The sequence below is a fragment of the Diachasmimorpha longicaudata genome, chromosome 7 (genome assembly GCF_034640455.1).
Source record: "Diachasmimorpha longicaudata isolate KC_UGA_2023 chromosome 7, iyDiaLong2, whole genome shotgun sequence".
NCBI lineage: Eukaryota > Metazoa > Arthropoda > Insecta > Hymenoptera > Braconidae > Diachasmimorpha > Diachasmimorpha longicaudata.
The window spans coordinates 2,457,597-2,476,082 of NC_087231.1; the positions used below are offsets into that span (position 1 = coordinate 2,457,597).

The window sequence follows — 18,486 nt, forward strand, 5'->3', positions numbered from 1 at the left end:
ACTCAAAACAGACATTTTCAAGGCATAGAACGAACAACAAATTTTCGAACTTTCTTTTCGATTTTATTCTTAATTCTGTGATCGATGGATCGTAAATTGAGTTCTTACGATTTTATCTAAGAAATCAGAAAAATGTAGTCCGAATTATTTTATTCGTCAGAAAAACTTCTGAGAGGTGGAGTCGAATCAAATCCGTTTTGAATGACTTATTTTTGAAGGCAGTCAATAACGATGCAACTAAGCCAAGGACCGCCATTGACGAAAAATGACTACGTTATCGTCTTTGGAATTGCGCTCAGTCTGTGAACTAGTATATTGTACATCAAGGACGGAAATGATATATTCAGCATCTGGGGAGTAAAGTACTTTTCGATAGCTCTGTATGGAAAGTTCATACTTTCCACCCGTTCACCAGACGGTAAAACAGAAACTTTCCATTGCAGGCGTTTAGAAAAACAGCGCGCGCATCTCAACCGGAAAACATACTTTTCCGATCTTGGCGCACAATATACTCCATTTAGGGGACATAGCACCTTTATTCCTATGCGATACCGGAGGTCTGGAATCCAAAAGGCAAGAAAATAAAAAAGGTTTCGGAAAATACCAACCTCCAACACCTGGGCACCTCCTCGCGGTCGCGGATTGCATTTCATAATATAAATATTCTTCGTGTAGCCCGTCAGTGTACCTCGGGACCTTGTGGTCGCCAAACCATTCAAAATGGCGCTCCACCCCAAGAGTCACAATCTCGACAAATATCTTGAATTTTGTGGGTTCTCGATAAGAGACCCGCATTAAGGGTATTATTATAATCAGGAAAAACAAACCATTCTAAATAGTATCTTGTTAAGTCCTGACTTTGAATAGATGTTGTTGATAATAATAACAGATCTTTTGTGGATTTGGAAAATGGACCATTGAAGGGCAGTTTCCACTGGCGTGAGGTCCTACATATGGGGGCGTATTTCATGGACTACCTCCAGAGGTTCTCCGTGGCCGCGATATGGGCATTTTGAAAAAAAGTGGTGCCATCGTAGAGAAATAATCCTCCGACTTACTGACAGATCTCGATTTTTTCAAGAGCGAAGAGGCCCTCCAGAGAGTTCGTGGATTCTTGCGAAAACTATCACTGGCGGGGCTACTGTTGTCACATGCCGATTGCCCTGTCCATTTGGTTGAAGGTGAATAAACGCTCTTCAGGTTTTCGTAACTATAATAATGATCAAGCATCATCCTGAATGGGAGATTTGTTCACATATTTACAGAGTGAAAGATTTTAAAAAATTCACTTCCAAGAAAAAAATGAATTTTCGATTTTTTCATTACTCCATTAAGTTCTTAGCGGCACCAGACCTGGATCGAATATTTTGAATAATAAAATGAAAAATTAAATAATAAAATGAGGGGATTATGTTGAAATGAAAATAGAAAATAATATTTATGACAAGAATTGATAAATTTTTCGATCAAATTTATATTTGGGAAGTTTTTTTCAAATCAATTGTAGTGGATCATTTTAATTGTAAAATATAATTTTGAAATGAAAAAAAAAATAAAATATGAAATATTTATATTGCTGATTAAGTTATAGAGCACTACTAACGCATTTTTCTCGTCTTTTTTACTTATATTTTAGGACAGAAAATGAAAATAATTCCAATCATTGTGAGGCAGTGGTTTAGGTCGGTATTTGATGGACTCACTCATATATATATATTTTTTCTCTATAATATTGTTAATTATAATATGTGTGTATTTATATACGGACTTCCTTCGTTTTTATACATGCATTCATTATTTATGCGAATATTATCTATTTACAATATTTATACAAAAAATTTTCACATTTACCTTTATACATTCTGGTTTTATATTACATGGCTACATAAAAAGGCCGAACATCGAAAATTACGTCTAGGGTTGAAAACAATTGGGCCAAGAGAGACTGATATTTGCCCATTCTTTACGGAATTGATCGAATTACAATAGGTTCGCTGTTGTCTTTCTTCCATTTTTTACGTGGATATGTCTATGGTTTAAATCCAATATGGGGGATCATTTTGGGAAACGGGTCATTAAGGTTGTTGGCGCGTAAAACATTTATTATAATAATTGTTGTCATTTGTCATTATGTAATGACTGACGAAATTTCGAGCTGGTGCGAGTATTTTCTTGCGTTTTTTTTCATGTCTGAAAAGAATTACAAAAGTTTATAAAAACAGTAAAATGGTTACACCACTACGAAACTTTGGGAGACATTGAATAATCATAAAACGCAAAAACATGATTTTCTTCGCGAAAATCAGATTGATATTTTTTTAGAAAAATGAGGAAACCAGGAATTATAAGTAAAAAGGGTGGAAGATGGTTAAGGTTGTCGTCGTACGAAAAATTTACTGTATAGTATTTGTTTATTGTTTTATGGTGAATAGTTTAAAAAATTAGCTGCAATGTAATTACTATATGTTTGAGATTGTCCGTTTGAAAATTGAGAGAGAAAGTTTTGAAATCTGAGTAACTTTTCACGTGTTTCAATAGAGCGTCACGGATTCAAATGTTTAAAAAATCAATCGCTCAGTTTTGCAACTAAAAATTGTTTAGAGTACAAACCGCATCTTTGAATATAGCAAAAAAATATTAAGTCGATTGACCGTTTTGTTCTCAAAGAATAATTACAGAAAGTTCATAAATTTACATAATTAGGAATAGTTAGAATGGAAAATATAGAGTTATATTTTAACTGTCCGTACATAATGTAATGGATTAAGTGAGGCTATGTACTGTCAAACGATTGTGATTTAATCTGGGTCATTTTATAGCGCATAAACTTTTTACAGAGACTGTCGCACGACACAACCTTAATCTTTAGCGCTCTCCGTTGAAATTCTAGAAAATTCTGCGTATTGCGGAATTAGTCGAGATATTTCTGGAAATGTTTCAACAAATTCATGAATTTGTTACAATGTCAAAAAAGGATCAAGAGTTTTTGAAAGAGGGCAAGGGAATTCAGAGAGTTCTAATAAATACGAGGGAATTCCAAGAGTTTTCGAAAAAATTTAAGAAAAAAAGCAAAGAATTCGTCAAAACTTTTGGGAAACTTCATGAACTGTCGGGAATATTCAAAGAATTGCCGGAAATATCGGGGAATTTCCCGAATTTTCAAACAACGTTTCGGCAATTTCTAGAAGTCTCAGGGGAACTGAGGAAAAATCATAGACATATCAATTTGCACTTGAACATACAGCCGCTTAGCAATTTTTCTAATTTTATATTTTCGCTGTATCAATCGAATAGTCTCTCCACATAGTTTTGAGTAACTGCTTGTTAGGAGTGAAGCAGGTGTCACTTTACGATGTTTAGACAACAGACAAGCATAAGTATTAAGAGTATCTCAACTTGATGTCCTCCCCATGCTTATCTGTCATCTAGTTGACAAATTATTTATGGAATGTTGATGGCAAACCCTCCGGATGTGTTCTAACTCTAGACGACATTTCCTTCAATAATTTCCAACTCCTGAAAATCATCATTCTTTTTGTCATAATATTCCGTTCCATTACACACTGAGAAAAATCCACGACGACTGCAAAATGCGTTCGACATTGAAAAAAAAAATCAAAAAGGAGGTTTATAAGTCGTAGTTGAAGGTTGATGTTGCTTTATAGTCTAGTGAGATTGGCATTGAGGTACTAAATGACTTCACCGTCGATGAAAAAATACCCATTCGATCGATAAGAATGTTCTAAATCACATATCAAAATGATCAAAATAGATCGATGCACAGGGCATCGAAAAAAATTTTTAAAAGATGCGAATTTTTCAGCGAACGCCAAGAATTCACGTAGTTTCGAACAACTTCAATCGGTAATTGAAACAAAAATACTGGCATGGCGGAAAAATAAGTCTCTACACAATTAGGTAGAAACAAATATCCCACGTCCATTAGTTTTGCAGTAATAAATTATTTAGTAATTTTCAACAAAACCATCAGCTGATAACCTCAGGCCCGCCTCTATCTGCGCACGCACTCATTTCAAAGCGGCGCGACGAGTGCTGCGTATAATTGAGTCGGATTTTTCTCAGTGTAAAAAAAGAAAATCAGAAAGCTTTCTTTAAAAAAACAACAATTGCTATTTTATTAGGTAATTAGATCGTAACATTGCCACATAAAATATACAATATCGTACACTATTATTCATTGAAAAATGTTCTCTACAGCAAAGAATATCGATTCTTTTATTTTTCGGTTTAGTCCCTCGGGGCAACACACAACCCATATTCAACGTATATTCTAACACTCTGCGCCTCCTGTTGCCATTTCAAATATGATATTAAATTCATTGAGTACTCAGAGATGGAATTTTTGGCTTCCGGCATTGAATAAAAATAGATTTTCATTTTTGCTTGTCATCAATGACCTTTCAGTATTTTTTTCTCTTACTTTTATCAGAATTCGTAAAGCCAAATAATTCCTGAATTCAATTAAGTTTACGCGGAAGCTAGCTGCCGCCATACGGAGTGTCACATTGTGGACATATAGGGCCAGTTGAAACTGCTACCACTCAGCAGCATGTCTCTAATTAATGTTTCAATGGGCGTTTTACCGACAAGACGTACGAAAAATAATTGCTCAATCACTTGAGACGAGACTGTTCGAAGCGATGGTAGTCTCAGCAGAAGTTTACCAAATCTCGTTGGTTGATTTGGATATTGTGTTCTGCAGTATTCCTCCAGCGCACATTGGGATTTTTCTTGTAGAGATTCGATGTGAGCTACATCTGATAAGCCACAGGCATCTGCAATCAAAGTTTAAAGACATTTATTAATAATCACAGAATACAAAATACTGGGAGTATTTAATTATACTGAACATGGGGGGCACAGTATTATTCTCGTTCTAGGCTCAAAGGGATGAATTCCACCAAAAAGTTATCGGTGATTGAATAATTTCGTTTATTCCTTGGTTATCTTAGCTGAGATGACACGACTTTTGTACGCGTCGGAGTCCGGTTCAAGTCTGATCCTCGCAAACTTGGCCATCTCGTAAATAATTCATAGATTGTTTACATTTCATCACTTGGTCAGCACAACCCAATAACACCGGTAAGTGTCTGTATGTCCACATATTTAACAGTAGCGCAATTACCCAAATCTAAGGCATAACTATTGTATATTGTATTGATGGGAATGATCAGGGTTTTCAAAAATTTTTTATTATGTTGTCCTGCGCTTTTTGCCCTCTTTCGACTAATTGGCCCTACCACATCCTATGTATACGACTGTGGATTCTACACTGCACCGCATTCACACTCTTGTAGAGCATAGAACTTGGTATGGGAAATCACAGAAAAAACACATGCCTACACAGGCGACTGCCCTATCGACAGTCCCCTGCTCGACGGAGCCTCAGTGTATAAAAAAATCGCATCCGCTGGGGTTCGCACTCAAAACCTTTTACACACTAGGCTAGTGCCAGGGTTGATTTGGAAATAACAAAACAGACTTTGTCTAGAAGATAAGAGTTATACTTTAGGTGTTTACACCTTAGTGTCTCTAGGACCACTGACTATTCAACTAATAATGCAATAAAAAATACTATCTTCAGAGCCCGAACGGAACAACACATGTCTTTCTGGATGGATATTCGCAGCCGAGGGGCTATTCATTCGTGAAATCACTGTGTCAATTCGAGCTGAAATCATGTTTGAAATCTCATGAAATCGGTCGAAATTAATTGCAATCAGAGAAATTCTAAGATTTCATCGATTTCAGGTGACTGAAAATGAAATCACATGAAATCAGTGAATTATAAAACTTGTTTATTAGGATTGGTGTTGAGTTTTGTTTATTTGGATGGGAGAACAATAAAATCTCGAGAGTTCTCAGGATCATATGCTCGTGTACAGGGTAATGTTAAAGAAATAGGTGTACTTTGTACCTGGTATATTTTAAAGAAACAAAGATTTTTGAAATGCAGCCAATGACTACTCATGGCTATATAAATATTAGTCAATACCGTCAAACAATTTCCTCTTCAGTCATTTCCAAAGATGGTCTCCGACTTGATGAGAAAATATATAAAGACGTTATCAAATATCTTTAGTTCTAAATTGTTTGTCCTTTACTGAGACGTGAAGATTTTATTTCATTTAGTTTAATTCAGTTCACTACGTCAGAGATATACTTTATTTTACTATGTTGAATAAATGATTTATTGAAAAAGATTGCCATATTTCTCCTCGTATTTGTCATTACATGACTTGGATATAACTGCTGCTAGTGCTAGTATTTTATCCAGAGATCTAATTAAATCCAACTTATCTCCCCTACCAGCCCTCACCGTCCTTGCTGCCCCATTCGCATTAAAGACTTGAAATCATATGAAATCATTTGAAATCGTGCAATCATTGAAATCATCTCGAAATCAGCAATCACTGTGTCATCGAATTTTTGAATGAATAGCCCCTCGTTCGTAGCCCCTCCGCGGAGCGCGAAATATCCAGGCCCCAAGGGCCGTAAGCACGTACCTTGAGAACTACTATATTCAATATGTAATGTCATAAGGCTGAAATTTGAGGCTTTTCCAGATGATGATAGCACGAGACATGTTATCGCGTTCGAATCCCGGTCTGATCTGTCCATTTTTTTGTAAAATTATATCGAGATTAGTCCTGGCTTCCTTCTAAAGTCGAGTCATACAGCCGATTATAAGAACTCATGAATCCACCGATCAATCGTCAATTGGATCGCAGATATTGATGAAAAAAACAATGCACAGCATAAGAGAAGAATATGAGAATAAAAAATGAATGATTTTAAGCGTCGCATCCGCAGATTGCCTTAGTCAATGTCGTCAGACTTCAATTGAGCCCATTAATTGAAATAACTGTGGCGTCGAGTGGCGTCTCATTCTTCAATTCCCTCCTCGCCCCGATTCCTATTGCATAGACTCATACGCACAGCACGCGTTAGCTACTAAATGACCCGGCGCCTGGACAACTGAATACCCAACGTCGAATTAAACTCAATCTTGATGCTCTCGCCCAGCTCATTCCCCAGTTTTTTTTTCCTTGTCAGTTCCCGGGGCCCTTCTACATCGTAATTTTCAGCCTTCAACAACGATTTCATTCGGAATTGACAATTGACAGTGGATAGGTATTAAAAGCTCAATCAAGCATGACAATCGCTAATTGTGATTAATATCGATGATGTTACTGGCTTTGGGACGGAAGCCTTATGATACTTGAAATTTAAGTTTTTTTTTAAAAAGGTGCGTGTATATGTCCCTTTTCGATTGCAGTTTTCTATACCACAAGCAGCTCGGCACTCACGAGAGTAACCGAAAAGTTACTTTTGGATAGTAGAATTAATTTTTCTGTTTCCACCACTGACTTTTCCATCAGATCTGGGGATTCTCTGCTGCGTCGCTCCCGTGTTATTTTCACAGCAACAACGGGTGTATGTAAAAAAATCCGTGCCATCATGCCACATGTATTGATTTTGTCGTAATCTATTTCATTTAGAACTGCATTTCCAAAGTTTGAGGACTTTTCCACACACTTATTTAAAAAAATAGTATACGTGACTGGTGTAAAAAAGAAGGAATGTTAGCACGAGTGGGGTAATGTTTTTAGGCAGAGTCGTAGAGCAGGCTTTCGACTCCCGTCGTGTGTCCTCGACTGTAGTCGTCTCGTCGGTCCTACGACTCTCCCTAAAAACATTACCTCACTCATGTTAATATTCCTCCTTTTTCACACTCGTAATGCACTGCACTATTTTGAAACACCTGTTTAAAAAACTCTTTTTTCGATCACTGTTTTGCTGATGCTGGTTTTGCCTTTGCTTCTTCACTAATCGATTAAATGACCGATTCTATTTATTACATACTCGATCATCTCCATAAAATCCGCCGTGTTCGATTAGTGACCTGTGTCGTTTTTTATATGGGGAAAGTGGTACTTTTCGTCCTTCTCACGACTTCAATAAAAAAATTATTTTTGCTTTTTTTTTTTTGGTTACAACAGCTGACTTTTTTATAACATCTTCGGGTTTAATTCTCTGTGATCCATTGAAAGATCGCCCAGTCAGTGGGCTTTCTAACAACGAGTGTATAATCCTCAGAGATGATGGTAATGAAATTCAAATTAGTGGAAAATTTCACAAAATTCATACAAACGAATTCTGGTACAAATTATTAATATTAAGATTAACATTAAGAGGTGCAGTGCGGATTTATTTGAAAGAATAATTGAACTATAGGTTTGAGACAAATTGTCCGTCGTTCATTCCTATGAAATAATTAAGAAATTTGTTGAGATGTTGAGGAATTTTGCTTGAATGGGTATTAGAAAATTCTCATCTTTCTTTTTCACCTTTCTCTCTCCCCCCGTTGAATTTTGGCCAGATGATTATTCATCGTCTCGGCGCTCGTGCTCATGATGCTGTGATGCACGAGATTGTACATATCGAAGTGAATCATCGTGAAATATTTGTCTCCTAGTGTCGGAATTTATAGAGGTTGAAAGGCGCCAAATAGCACATCAATGAGTACAATTACTCTGAGAAATTATAATTTTATGAGGTCCATAATTTTCACTTTGCGACGGAATAAATCCCCATCAATGATCACTATATTTTTGTTACGGAATATAACATTGAAAATTGTAACCTAAATCGGAGCCATAAGAACGTTTCCACTCGTAAACAAGTCGTAAATTTTAGTATTTAAAATTTTTAATTGTTTATAAATTGCTTCTGGTGTAGAAGTTATCCTCTAAAATGCCTCTTCGTATTTGCAGAATATCTGGATTATTAAGTCAGGCCAATAATAGTGAACATCAAAATATTATGAATTGCTTATGTCAACCATTAATGGGCCTAGAACTCCTCAAGGGCCAAAGGTGAGTCTGATTATCATAACAAGGTACGTATTTTGCACGTGTTTTGTATCTATCTACGAAAGCCATCTTTCGACATGTATGTACACTACCGTTTTCATTCTTGAATGTGTCATAGAATACAATCACCTCTTCTACGTAGCGTTTAGTGGCAGACCATTGTCATGCTAATAATCTAAAATGCTAATCCCATTACCACGGCATTCCGTTACCTCCTTGCGCCCCTGTGGCAATTTTCAACGCAAGTTCATCAGGTGAGGTTGATACAGGGAAAGAAGTTGTTGTACCCAGCGTGGGGGGTAGTTGTCATTTCAAAGTGACAAATCCCACCAATAGTATACCTGTCTTCAAATAATATGGTTTATTATTATGTTACTGTAGCTGTGTTATCGGACTGATTACCGTCGCGGAAGAAAAGTGTAGGTGGAAATATATTTTGCATATATCTCACTCATATGACATATAAAGCGACCAAAAATGCTGTATACGAGATATAGTGGAATATATATGTATTTGACAAAATATAAATCAGAAAGATGTATTTCGCATGTTTGTCAATTATAAAATTACATATTTGGAGCATGTATGAGATTTACCGAGGGGCCATTCATTCGTGAAATCACTGTGTCACTTCGGGCTGAAATCATGTTTGAAATCACATGAAATCTCATGAAATCGGTCGAAGTTAATTGCAATCAGAGAAATTCTGGGATTTCATCGATTTCAGGTGACTGCACATGAAATCACATGAAATTAGTGAAATGCCATGCAATCAGTGAAATCGCATGAACTATAACACCAAAAAATAAATAGAAAATCGTCCGCAGATAAGACAACAAAAATTCGAATATATTAAATAGGTGAAATATACACGGAATATTTTCGATGAATTCAACGTGTTTTGCATCGAGGTGTTAACCACCTTTTGTTTTCAACTCCGGACGCTTTTTTTACGGGAAAAAAAAACAAATACACAACGCGAGAGGATCGACTCATAAAGTTCTCAGAGAAAATCGATCGACGTATTTTCTCAGAATCCCCCAAATCGACGTTGGACGCGTTTGAACTGGCAATTTCGACCACACGCGAAGTAGTACAATTATTAACGAAACGTCGTCAAATCATTTGAAATCGTGAAATCGTGAAATCACCAGAAAAAAATCCCTGGCAATCACATGAAATCAACGATTTCAAGAAATCATTGAAATCATCTCGAAATCAGATGAAATCAGCAATCACTGTGTCATCGAATTTTTTAATGAATGGCCCCTCGAGATTTACTTTTTCAAAAATATATGTAAATCCGCCAAAAATGATGCACGCTCAATATATGCTACATATATGTAATCTAGGTAACGTATGTGGCCTATATGTAGTCTGTTCCGTGTGGGTACAAAGGAGTTTATGACTTTTATACGCGTCGGAGTCCGGTTCAGCTCTGATCCCTCCAGAGTTAAGCGTCTCTTAAATAATCCATTGATTGTTTATATTTCATCGCTTGGTCAGCATGATCCAATTACGCTGGTAAGTGTCGTGCTGACAATGCTGTATGTCCACATATTCCAGAACCACGCAATTACCCAAATCTGGCGCGACACAAAGTTTGGGATAAAAATTAGACGGCCAGAGGGCAAAACATGGGACAAAATGATACTTGACTACTTTTTAGGCTTAAGTTTGGTCGGAAAAATTGGACTTGGAAGTCTAATTTTTGCGATAAAACTACCCTTCGCCCTCTAGGGGTTTAACTTTTGTCCACAATTTCGTTCGGTGTGTTCCGTGTATTGTTGATGAGAATTTTAAAATGTTTTACGTAGTTTTGGACGAGGGTACGTTTACACTGCGCGGAGAGAAATCCATAATCAATAAGACATTGCTCATATATCGACCCGGGTGGATTCATGGAGATAATCGATGATTTCATAGTCTAGGAAATATGAGAGATAGAAAGTTCATAGACATATCGACTTATAATTATCGCTGTATCAAAGGTAGAGCCGCGTGAAATTTTTTTTATGAATCTTCCTCCGCCCCGCGAATAACCGCAGAACCGGTTTTTCTCAGTAATCGTTTTCCTTGAACCCTCGGGTGAAGTTAAGTGTCAACAGCCAAAGTGTAACGGCCCTCTGTTAGCAGGATTACCCTCGAGGGCTATGTCACCCATCAGTCTATGGGGCGCAACAACACCCATGAGAAGGTCGCGTGAACTTTGAAGAGAACTAGTGTTGGATTATGACGCCATCCGGACGCTTATGAAGGGGATAGCGATATAGCGTATGTGTACATATGCATACTCCTGTGTGAGAAAGGGCGGAGGGGGATGGCAAAGGGTTTTTAAGCTTAAGACAAAAGATGAAATCTGTACCTGTATTGTATGGATGTGATGGCATTTGAACAAGTTAGTTGGAGGCCACAATGTTGAACATTAAGCTTCGGAGTATTTGGGGGTATTTGCGAGTTTTGGTGGGTATTCTCGGGGGGTTGTTGATAAATTCAGTTGAGGTGTTAAGAATGTACGAAACAATTCCTATAATAGTGATAACTTGTCCCTGGATTCTGGATGGGTCACGAACCATATTTAGCAGTTTGGTGGGGAACAGGAGGAGGTCTAAATATTTGACGTCAAAAAAGCGCAGCCAAACAATTTTTCGGATTATGTAATTTTAAGTTTTCACGAAAAAAGGTTTTTATATAAAAAATGTGTAGGCAAAAAGAAATTTTTTAATTTGAACTTTTCAATGGGAGAAAAACTTTGATCTGTTGAAAATGTACACATAAAAATAATTTATTAATATTAATTATGAATATTTTTGTAATATAATGTATGACGTCTCGTTGTGCTCAAATGAACGGATTATTTACTGATTCAAACACTCAGTGTCTTTCAATAGTGCCAACGAAATAAGTTCTTAATGATACGAAATATTTGGGGACTTTTAGTGGATTGAGGGATTGAACTTTATGCTTCATTCTATGATTCTAAATGCTCCAAACAGAAAGCTCATGATTCAATGACATGGGAGTTCAAATCGATCGATATATTGCTTTGGATTCCTTGAATATTTCATGAAAACTTATTATAAGCGACGTCAGTAACGGGATCGCATGCAATAACATATTTTCAATGGAATAATTATTCATTTTCAAACGAATATGTCATTATCTACGAGCTATAGTGATCCCACTGGTAAAAGGAAGATTCAAAATGGTGAAACAATGGAATTCTATTTTCATATGAAAGAATATGCATCCAACAAAATATATTCCGTAGAAATATCTCCCCTCTATAGGAATCGTTCATCGGCTGCCGGTCTATGGAGATCACCTCTGAACAGTGTCCACTTAAATAATAATAAAACAAGAATAACAATTATTGGATTGTAACGGTCATTTTAATTATAATTTTACATTTATGACTGTACGATTCTGTCTACTAGAATATCAATCCTTCGCTGAAATAAATATTTTTTGCAGTAAAGAACTTTTACTTTTTGCATCATAAAAACAAAAATAGGTTAATAACCGATTTTCAAAAGCTATATCCTTTTTTATTTTCAAATAATATCTTAAAATTCATAGTTACATGAATATAAAATTCTTTTTCAATAACTTGAAAATATTTCTGAGGAATTATCTCTGTTTAAAAATTCAAAAATTATAGATTTAAATAATTTTCTTGGTTTTAAGAAAAGAACATTGTAAATTTAATATCTCCGTTAATTATTGAATTAGAATTTCAAAAAAAAATCAAAAAACGTTTCAAGTTTTTGAGACAATTCAAGTCCACAATCAGCGGGCTCATGTGCCACAAAACAAAATTATTAAGAAGAATATAAAATTAATATTCTAAAAGAAAAAATCTTCCATGGGGACGCAAAGTCGTGGGTCTCCCTTTTTATCTCGAAACCAATTTGACGTCAGCCCGGGAGCAACAAACCTAGCTGAAGAAAGAACAGCATAAGAGGAAGGGGATTCAAGGCTTAATTTTTTTTCAACCGCTCAAAAAATTCGTTAGACCTATCAAAAGCGTGGATATTAAATTATTTACAAGATAGCTTCTTTTCCAGGGAGAAACGTAATTATCTGTTTTTAAAGAATAAAGCCAACGACCAGGAGGGAAAGTGAAGGAGAAAAAAAATAAAGGATGAAGATTTTTCAATTTTCAACCTCGGCTGTCCGTCGAGACTCAGAGGGTATGTGAGATAGGGTGGGATCTGACATTTGGGTGGGAATACCCGACATTTGCACCCCAGGCATAGTAGAGTGTGGAGAAAAGGAGTAAAAATGACATAAAAAAATTGTACGATGCGAGTGAAACAGAATGAATGCGACCATTTTTTGCACTGACTTCTTCTGCTCCTCGACTGTTCGATCACGCCTTCTATTCCAGACACTATCCTTCATAATCCGACGCCGCTGGGCTTTCGTCGTTTTATGACCACGTTGACGCTTCGTTATAAAGAGCAACGGGAGGGGTTCAGATAGAGAAATAAAACGTAAAAGGTTATACGGGTGTATTTACATGACGAACATTTTTTTTGTCGTTCTTGACGAATTCAGGTGGCACTGTGAGGGGCATTCCAGTGTTACGTCAGACAGGACAATACGTTATGCGACGGATGTTTGTGACTGCAGTCATATGACAGTGTATCCTTTGTACATATATATATATTTTTTTTTTCTCTATTTTTACTTTTATATTTCTATTGGATTGGTAGAACGCTTCAACTATGAAATTAATAAACAAATCACATTGGACTAGTATTACCCAGGTGCGAATGGGCGATATGAAATGAAGGTTGGATCAAGCTTGATTGACACTTGACCTAGGTGGATCCAGCCTAGATTCTCAAGGTTGAACCGAGCTTGAATGACGTTCGAAAATTCACTAAGTGCGCACGCTGGAATTTCCAGCCTTGATCGAGGCTTGACGAACAATTAATCCTCGATCAACTCAATCAAATCAATCAACCAAATCAAGAATTCATTATCATTGATAAATCCTTCAAGTGCTTTAGTGGAAAATAATTGAGTACATTGAAGTACGTTATTTATGAACTTAATAATTACAGATGGAACATTTACGCCGGAGTTTGAATCAGTCTTGGAATCGATAATGAAATGAAGCTTCATTCTATTCTGGACCCTCCAGCCTAGAAGACCAAGATTCTTTCAAGATTGGATTGAGATTTAAAGGAGCATGTACGGCTCAAGTTGCATTAATATTGGATTTAACGATGGAATCGAGCTTGTTTCAACGCTGGGTCTCCCAGATTTGATCTGCCTTGTTCATCGTCGGTCGGTGGACATTTCTCATCTGGGTTTATTCTACAATGGAAATTTCGGGCATTTATTTGTCCAAAATAAATATAATTGGCAAGATTACATTTCCCTCTCAGTGCGTTGCCTCAGTTTTTTCCTCCGACGTTCAGCCGCATTAACCATATTTTTGAGAAACCGCTATATTTCTGAAATCGCTCAGCGAATGAAACTGAATTCAGTATCGAAATTTCACTAATGAAAGTACTAATTGGTCAAAATTTCATCGTCGTTACGCCCACCTTTCCCAATTAATAAGATCAATTCCTGACAAATGACCACAGGCAATCTTCAAAAACATGATTTTCAGAACAGCACTTCCACTAAAAATGATTAAATTGAAAATAAATTACGATTACAATGCTTCCAAGCAAAAATACGAAAAAGTGCAGCGCTCATACAGCGCGATCAACAGAGCGTTAAATGAGAAGTCCCGTTTACAAGGGTGAGAATTGAATTCAATAGAGAAACAGCCTTAACGCCAGTATGAGAAGAAAATAAAAGGAATATTTAACGGAAAATGAAATTCAGCCCAAGAAGATATAGGAAGCAATTGTCGATGTGATAAATCTAACGAGGCGTGCCAGAAAAGAGACGTGCCGGCTGCTGTTCACCGACGTAGTCACCATCCTCAACGTTGTCGTGGCACTGGTGAGATGTCGGTGGGTAACGCCCATGATTCTACCCTGGTAAAGACAGGAGGCTGAGAGATGTGAAAAACGAATGGAGCAACTTCGTAAATGCTAAAACATTTTGCTACGTTATACCCAATGAGGTAAACAAGCACATGACGGATGAACTAAATCAGGCAGATAGGTTATTCATTAAAGAACGTCCGGAGCAAGTGCATGGCAGTAGAAGGAAATGGTACATAGAGTTGATTTCTCTGAAGAATATCATTATAAACATCATAATTGAAACATTCAAAATTAAATGAATCCTGATTTCAAATTTACCGCCCCAAACAATTGAGCCGATGTTTCTACTTTGGATTGACTCGATGTTTCTCCTTTTTATAATAGGACTAGCATAATAAGGTATGCGTCGTGTGCCTCGCACGTTGAAGGTTCACTGGATGTGCCGTTCGTAACCATCGATTATCCTCGTAAATTGATTAAAAACAATCGATTCTCGCATCTTGATACTCGACAATTACGAAGCACCGCATATTTTCCTTTGGTTAGATGGATCTCATAAATCATTTACGAATTATTCTCACATCGTTCCTAAAATTCGATAATTCGAGTTGATGAACTTCGAAGAAGAAATCCGGTGATGAAAAAAGATTTTTCAACAAAGAAATTATTTTATAATTTTAATGAAGGCGCTATTCGTTTTTTAATATTTAATTTAACATGTATCGATAATTACTCAAATAGGTGTAATATCGATGGTGGGAATTCTAATAACTTTATATATCTCGTTCTTCCAATTACTAAAATTGAAGATAATAAAATTCCAAAATTTTGTGGGGAGTGGGGAGGACGGTTTTTGCAATCTACTTGTTCGAAATTAATTTAAATAATGGTAATGGCTCTCCTCAGTATTTTTTCATTTGGTTTGCTGCAGTTTTGTCTAAACATATTTTTTATTATAAAACGCCCATTTTTTCTTCTTTTATCTGCTAAACAAATTTATAATTGTCAAGCATTATATTATATATAGCAGAAAATTATCAATTTATAATCGTTGAAGGTTAATGACAGGTAATAGCCCTGAAATGTTTAAATAAAAATTGAAGAATATAATCTAGAAATACTGGACCCGGGGCCCTAATCCCGAAATTTCTTGCGATTTTTTATGGAGTTACAAGGCAACAGGAATTTCGCGAATGTCAATTGGGAATTGTTCAACAGTGCTGAATACGAATGAGAAGAAAAAATACGAAAGGGACGTATCTCACCGAAACCTAGACCATATTCCGCAGTCGCTTGGCTCGTTAAGCAAGAAAAAAAAAATATGCTCATGGAATTTCATAAATCATCACCATTTTCATTCGTTCCCTTTCTTCTCCCTCCCCAGCCAGCACGATCTTTCGTATACAGTCCGTCGACGGAGATAAATTTAATAACTCATTTCTGTGGGTTTATTACCAAGATTCTCTTCACAAATTACTGTATTGATGACACCACTCACTTCTCGCGAAAATCATTACCCTGAATATTGACAAATTCTTAGGGGGAAAAAAATCAATGAAAACTATGGAAATCTCTGAAGATTTTACGACAAGGCTTGAAAAATATTTGCACAAAGGTTTAAGGATTCATTACAGCTATCAATTAATGACTGATGATTATGCAAAAGTAATAAATCCTGAATTCTTGAACATAAAGTATTTTACTTACCTAAGATTTTATGTTTCAAATAATGGAAAGTTGTTAATTTGACTTTATTACGGTGCCATCAAAACTTTTACATTTGACAATAGAAATGGCATATGAACGGTTTCTAAGATTTAATAGGAATTTTTGCAATCCCTTACACAATACGAAGATTAGTTTTGAGTGAAAGTATTGCAATCCTTCAAATTTAACTTTTCGATTTTATGTTATACGAGATCGCACGCGCGATACCGTACACTGTACACAAAAGAAGTTTTGAGTAGTTTATAAAATGCTACCACAGTAAAAATTGCGACGGAACATCGCACTACAAAGCCGTACGTTATTTATTTATTGAAAACTTCATATATAGCATGGAATTTAACCAAATTCAAAAGTGCTACAGTTTAAATTTGGGAGAATCCTACTGTTCTATTTTACAATTCAAGAGCGTACTTTCCATTGTAGATCGCAATATAAACATAGACGGCCTGAGAAAGTGTCAATTTATGTTATGGTAATAAGTAGAAAAATGAATCAAGTATTTCAGGACTTGATGGATGTTCTGGTACTTATTTGGATTATTCATAATTGATATAATTAAATACATAAGTGGAATTTACTGTGGTAAAACGACAAGTTAAAAAAATCGCACAATAAAATAGAGAGGAGACAATTTAAGGTACCTAAATGCAAGTGTGGTCCGTCACTGCAATGCTAACATAGCAATTTTTTCTCTAAATTTCTTTCCATGTAATTATAAAAACCATGATTGAACATTCCTAAATTAAATCACTTCCGAATTCAAATGAGCTGCTCTAGACAGTTGTGAACTACTGAGCAATCAGCCGGGCTTTCGAGATATCGATTATATTCATGTTCGACTTACGACATGGGTAAAAGGTCACTAATGCGTGCGTAATGCACCATTTATCGCACGGATTCGTGACGAATATCTCTGCACTTCACGACTGACGTCAGAAGGAAATGAATTCGGAATTCCAGCAGAAAAACGCCTGATCATCGAGCGATTGAGTCAATAGTCGAATTGATCTTGAACTAACATCAGCTGTTTTCTGTATTTCCGAGGATCCATACAGTCACTTGAATAAATATCAATCATGAAACGGTTTTGGCAGCACAAAAAGAAGAATATTATATTCATATTCAGGGAAATGGCTCTTTCAATTTCGGGTTTTCACCGGCTTTTTAAAAATCTCCAGCTGGAGGTCTTTTACACAATAGCCAAAGAGCAAGTAATCCAATAATACCGACTGCATGCGTCTCGGAAAATATCATGCAACACACACATTCAGTACAAAAAAGGGACCTTTTACACTTTAGTTTCGCTCCTTTGCAACCGCGTGTCACGCAATTCACTTATGGAACACCTCTACGTTTTCTGTGTTTCATATTAGATAATATTCCAATCGATTTTTAAATAATGGGGGGAGGGGGGGGGGGGGATAACACCCTCAGGGGTGAATAATATAACAAATTATTTTGTCATATTCCTGGCTTTCAGGAATTCGGAAAAATGGAAATTGAAAAAAAAATAAAGCCATAATTTAATTTTTGAACGTTGATGAACGACCATTTTGAGATGGATAAATATTTGAAATGGGATGTTCTCTAGGGCTCCAGCACTTTGAATGAATTTTCTAAAAATAAACAAGTAAAGTAACATCTTGGTGTAGAGCGATATGGTTTGAGGGTTTTTTGGTTAATTTTTCAATTAGTTCAGAGTGGTATTTGTTTTTCGAATGTTATATTTTCGAGTCCAATCATTATTAAGTAATCTGCCTTAGGTTTCAATTATGTCAGTCGTACTGTTTTAGAAAATGACTTGGTTGTATGGGATTGTCTATTAGATTGTTTATAGGACTTTTCACAGCCTTTTTTCTAGAATTTTCTGTCAAGTTTTCAGGGGGAGGTGCAGTTTGCGGGTC

The 18,486-nt window shown here is 36.2% G+C and overlaps 1 protein-coding gene across 2 annotated transcripts in view; it reads right to left on the reverse strand.

Moving 5' to 3' along the window:
- Window positions 1–1,689: 1,689 nt before the first annotated feature.
- LOC135164715 (COUP transcription factor 2) overlaps window positions 1,690–18,486 on the reverse strand; it is an 84,755-nt gene continuing 67,958 nt past the window's right edge. For both annotated transcript variants that reach the window (XM_064125335.1, XM_064125336.1), the window contains exon 4: window positions 1,690–4,796. In XM_064125335.1, coding sequence (XP_063981405.1) covers window positions 4,522–4,796 — 275 coding nt within the window. In that variant the 3' untranslated portion in view covers window positions 1,690–4,521. The remainder of the gene's footprint in view (window positions 4,797–18,486) is intronic.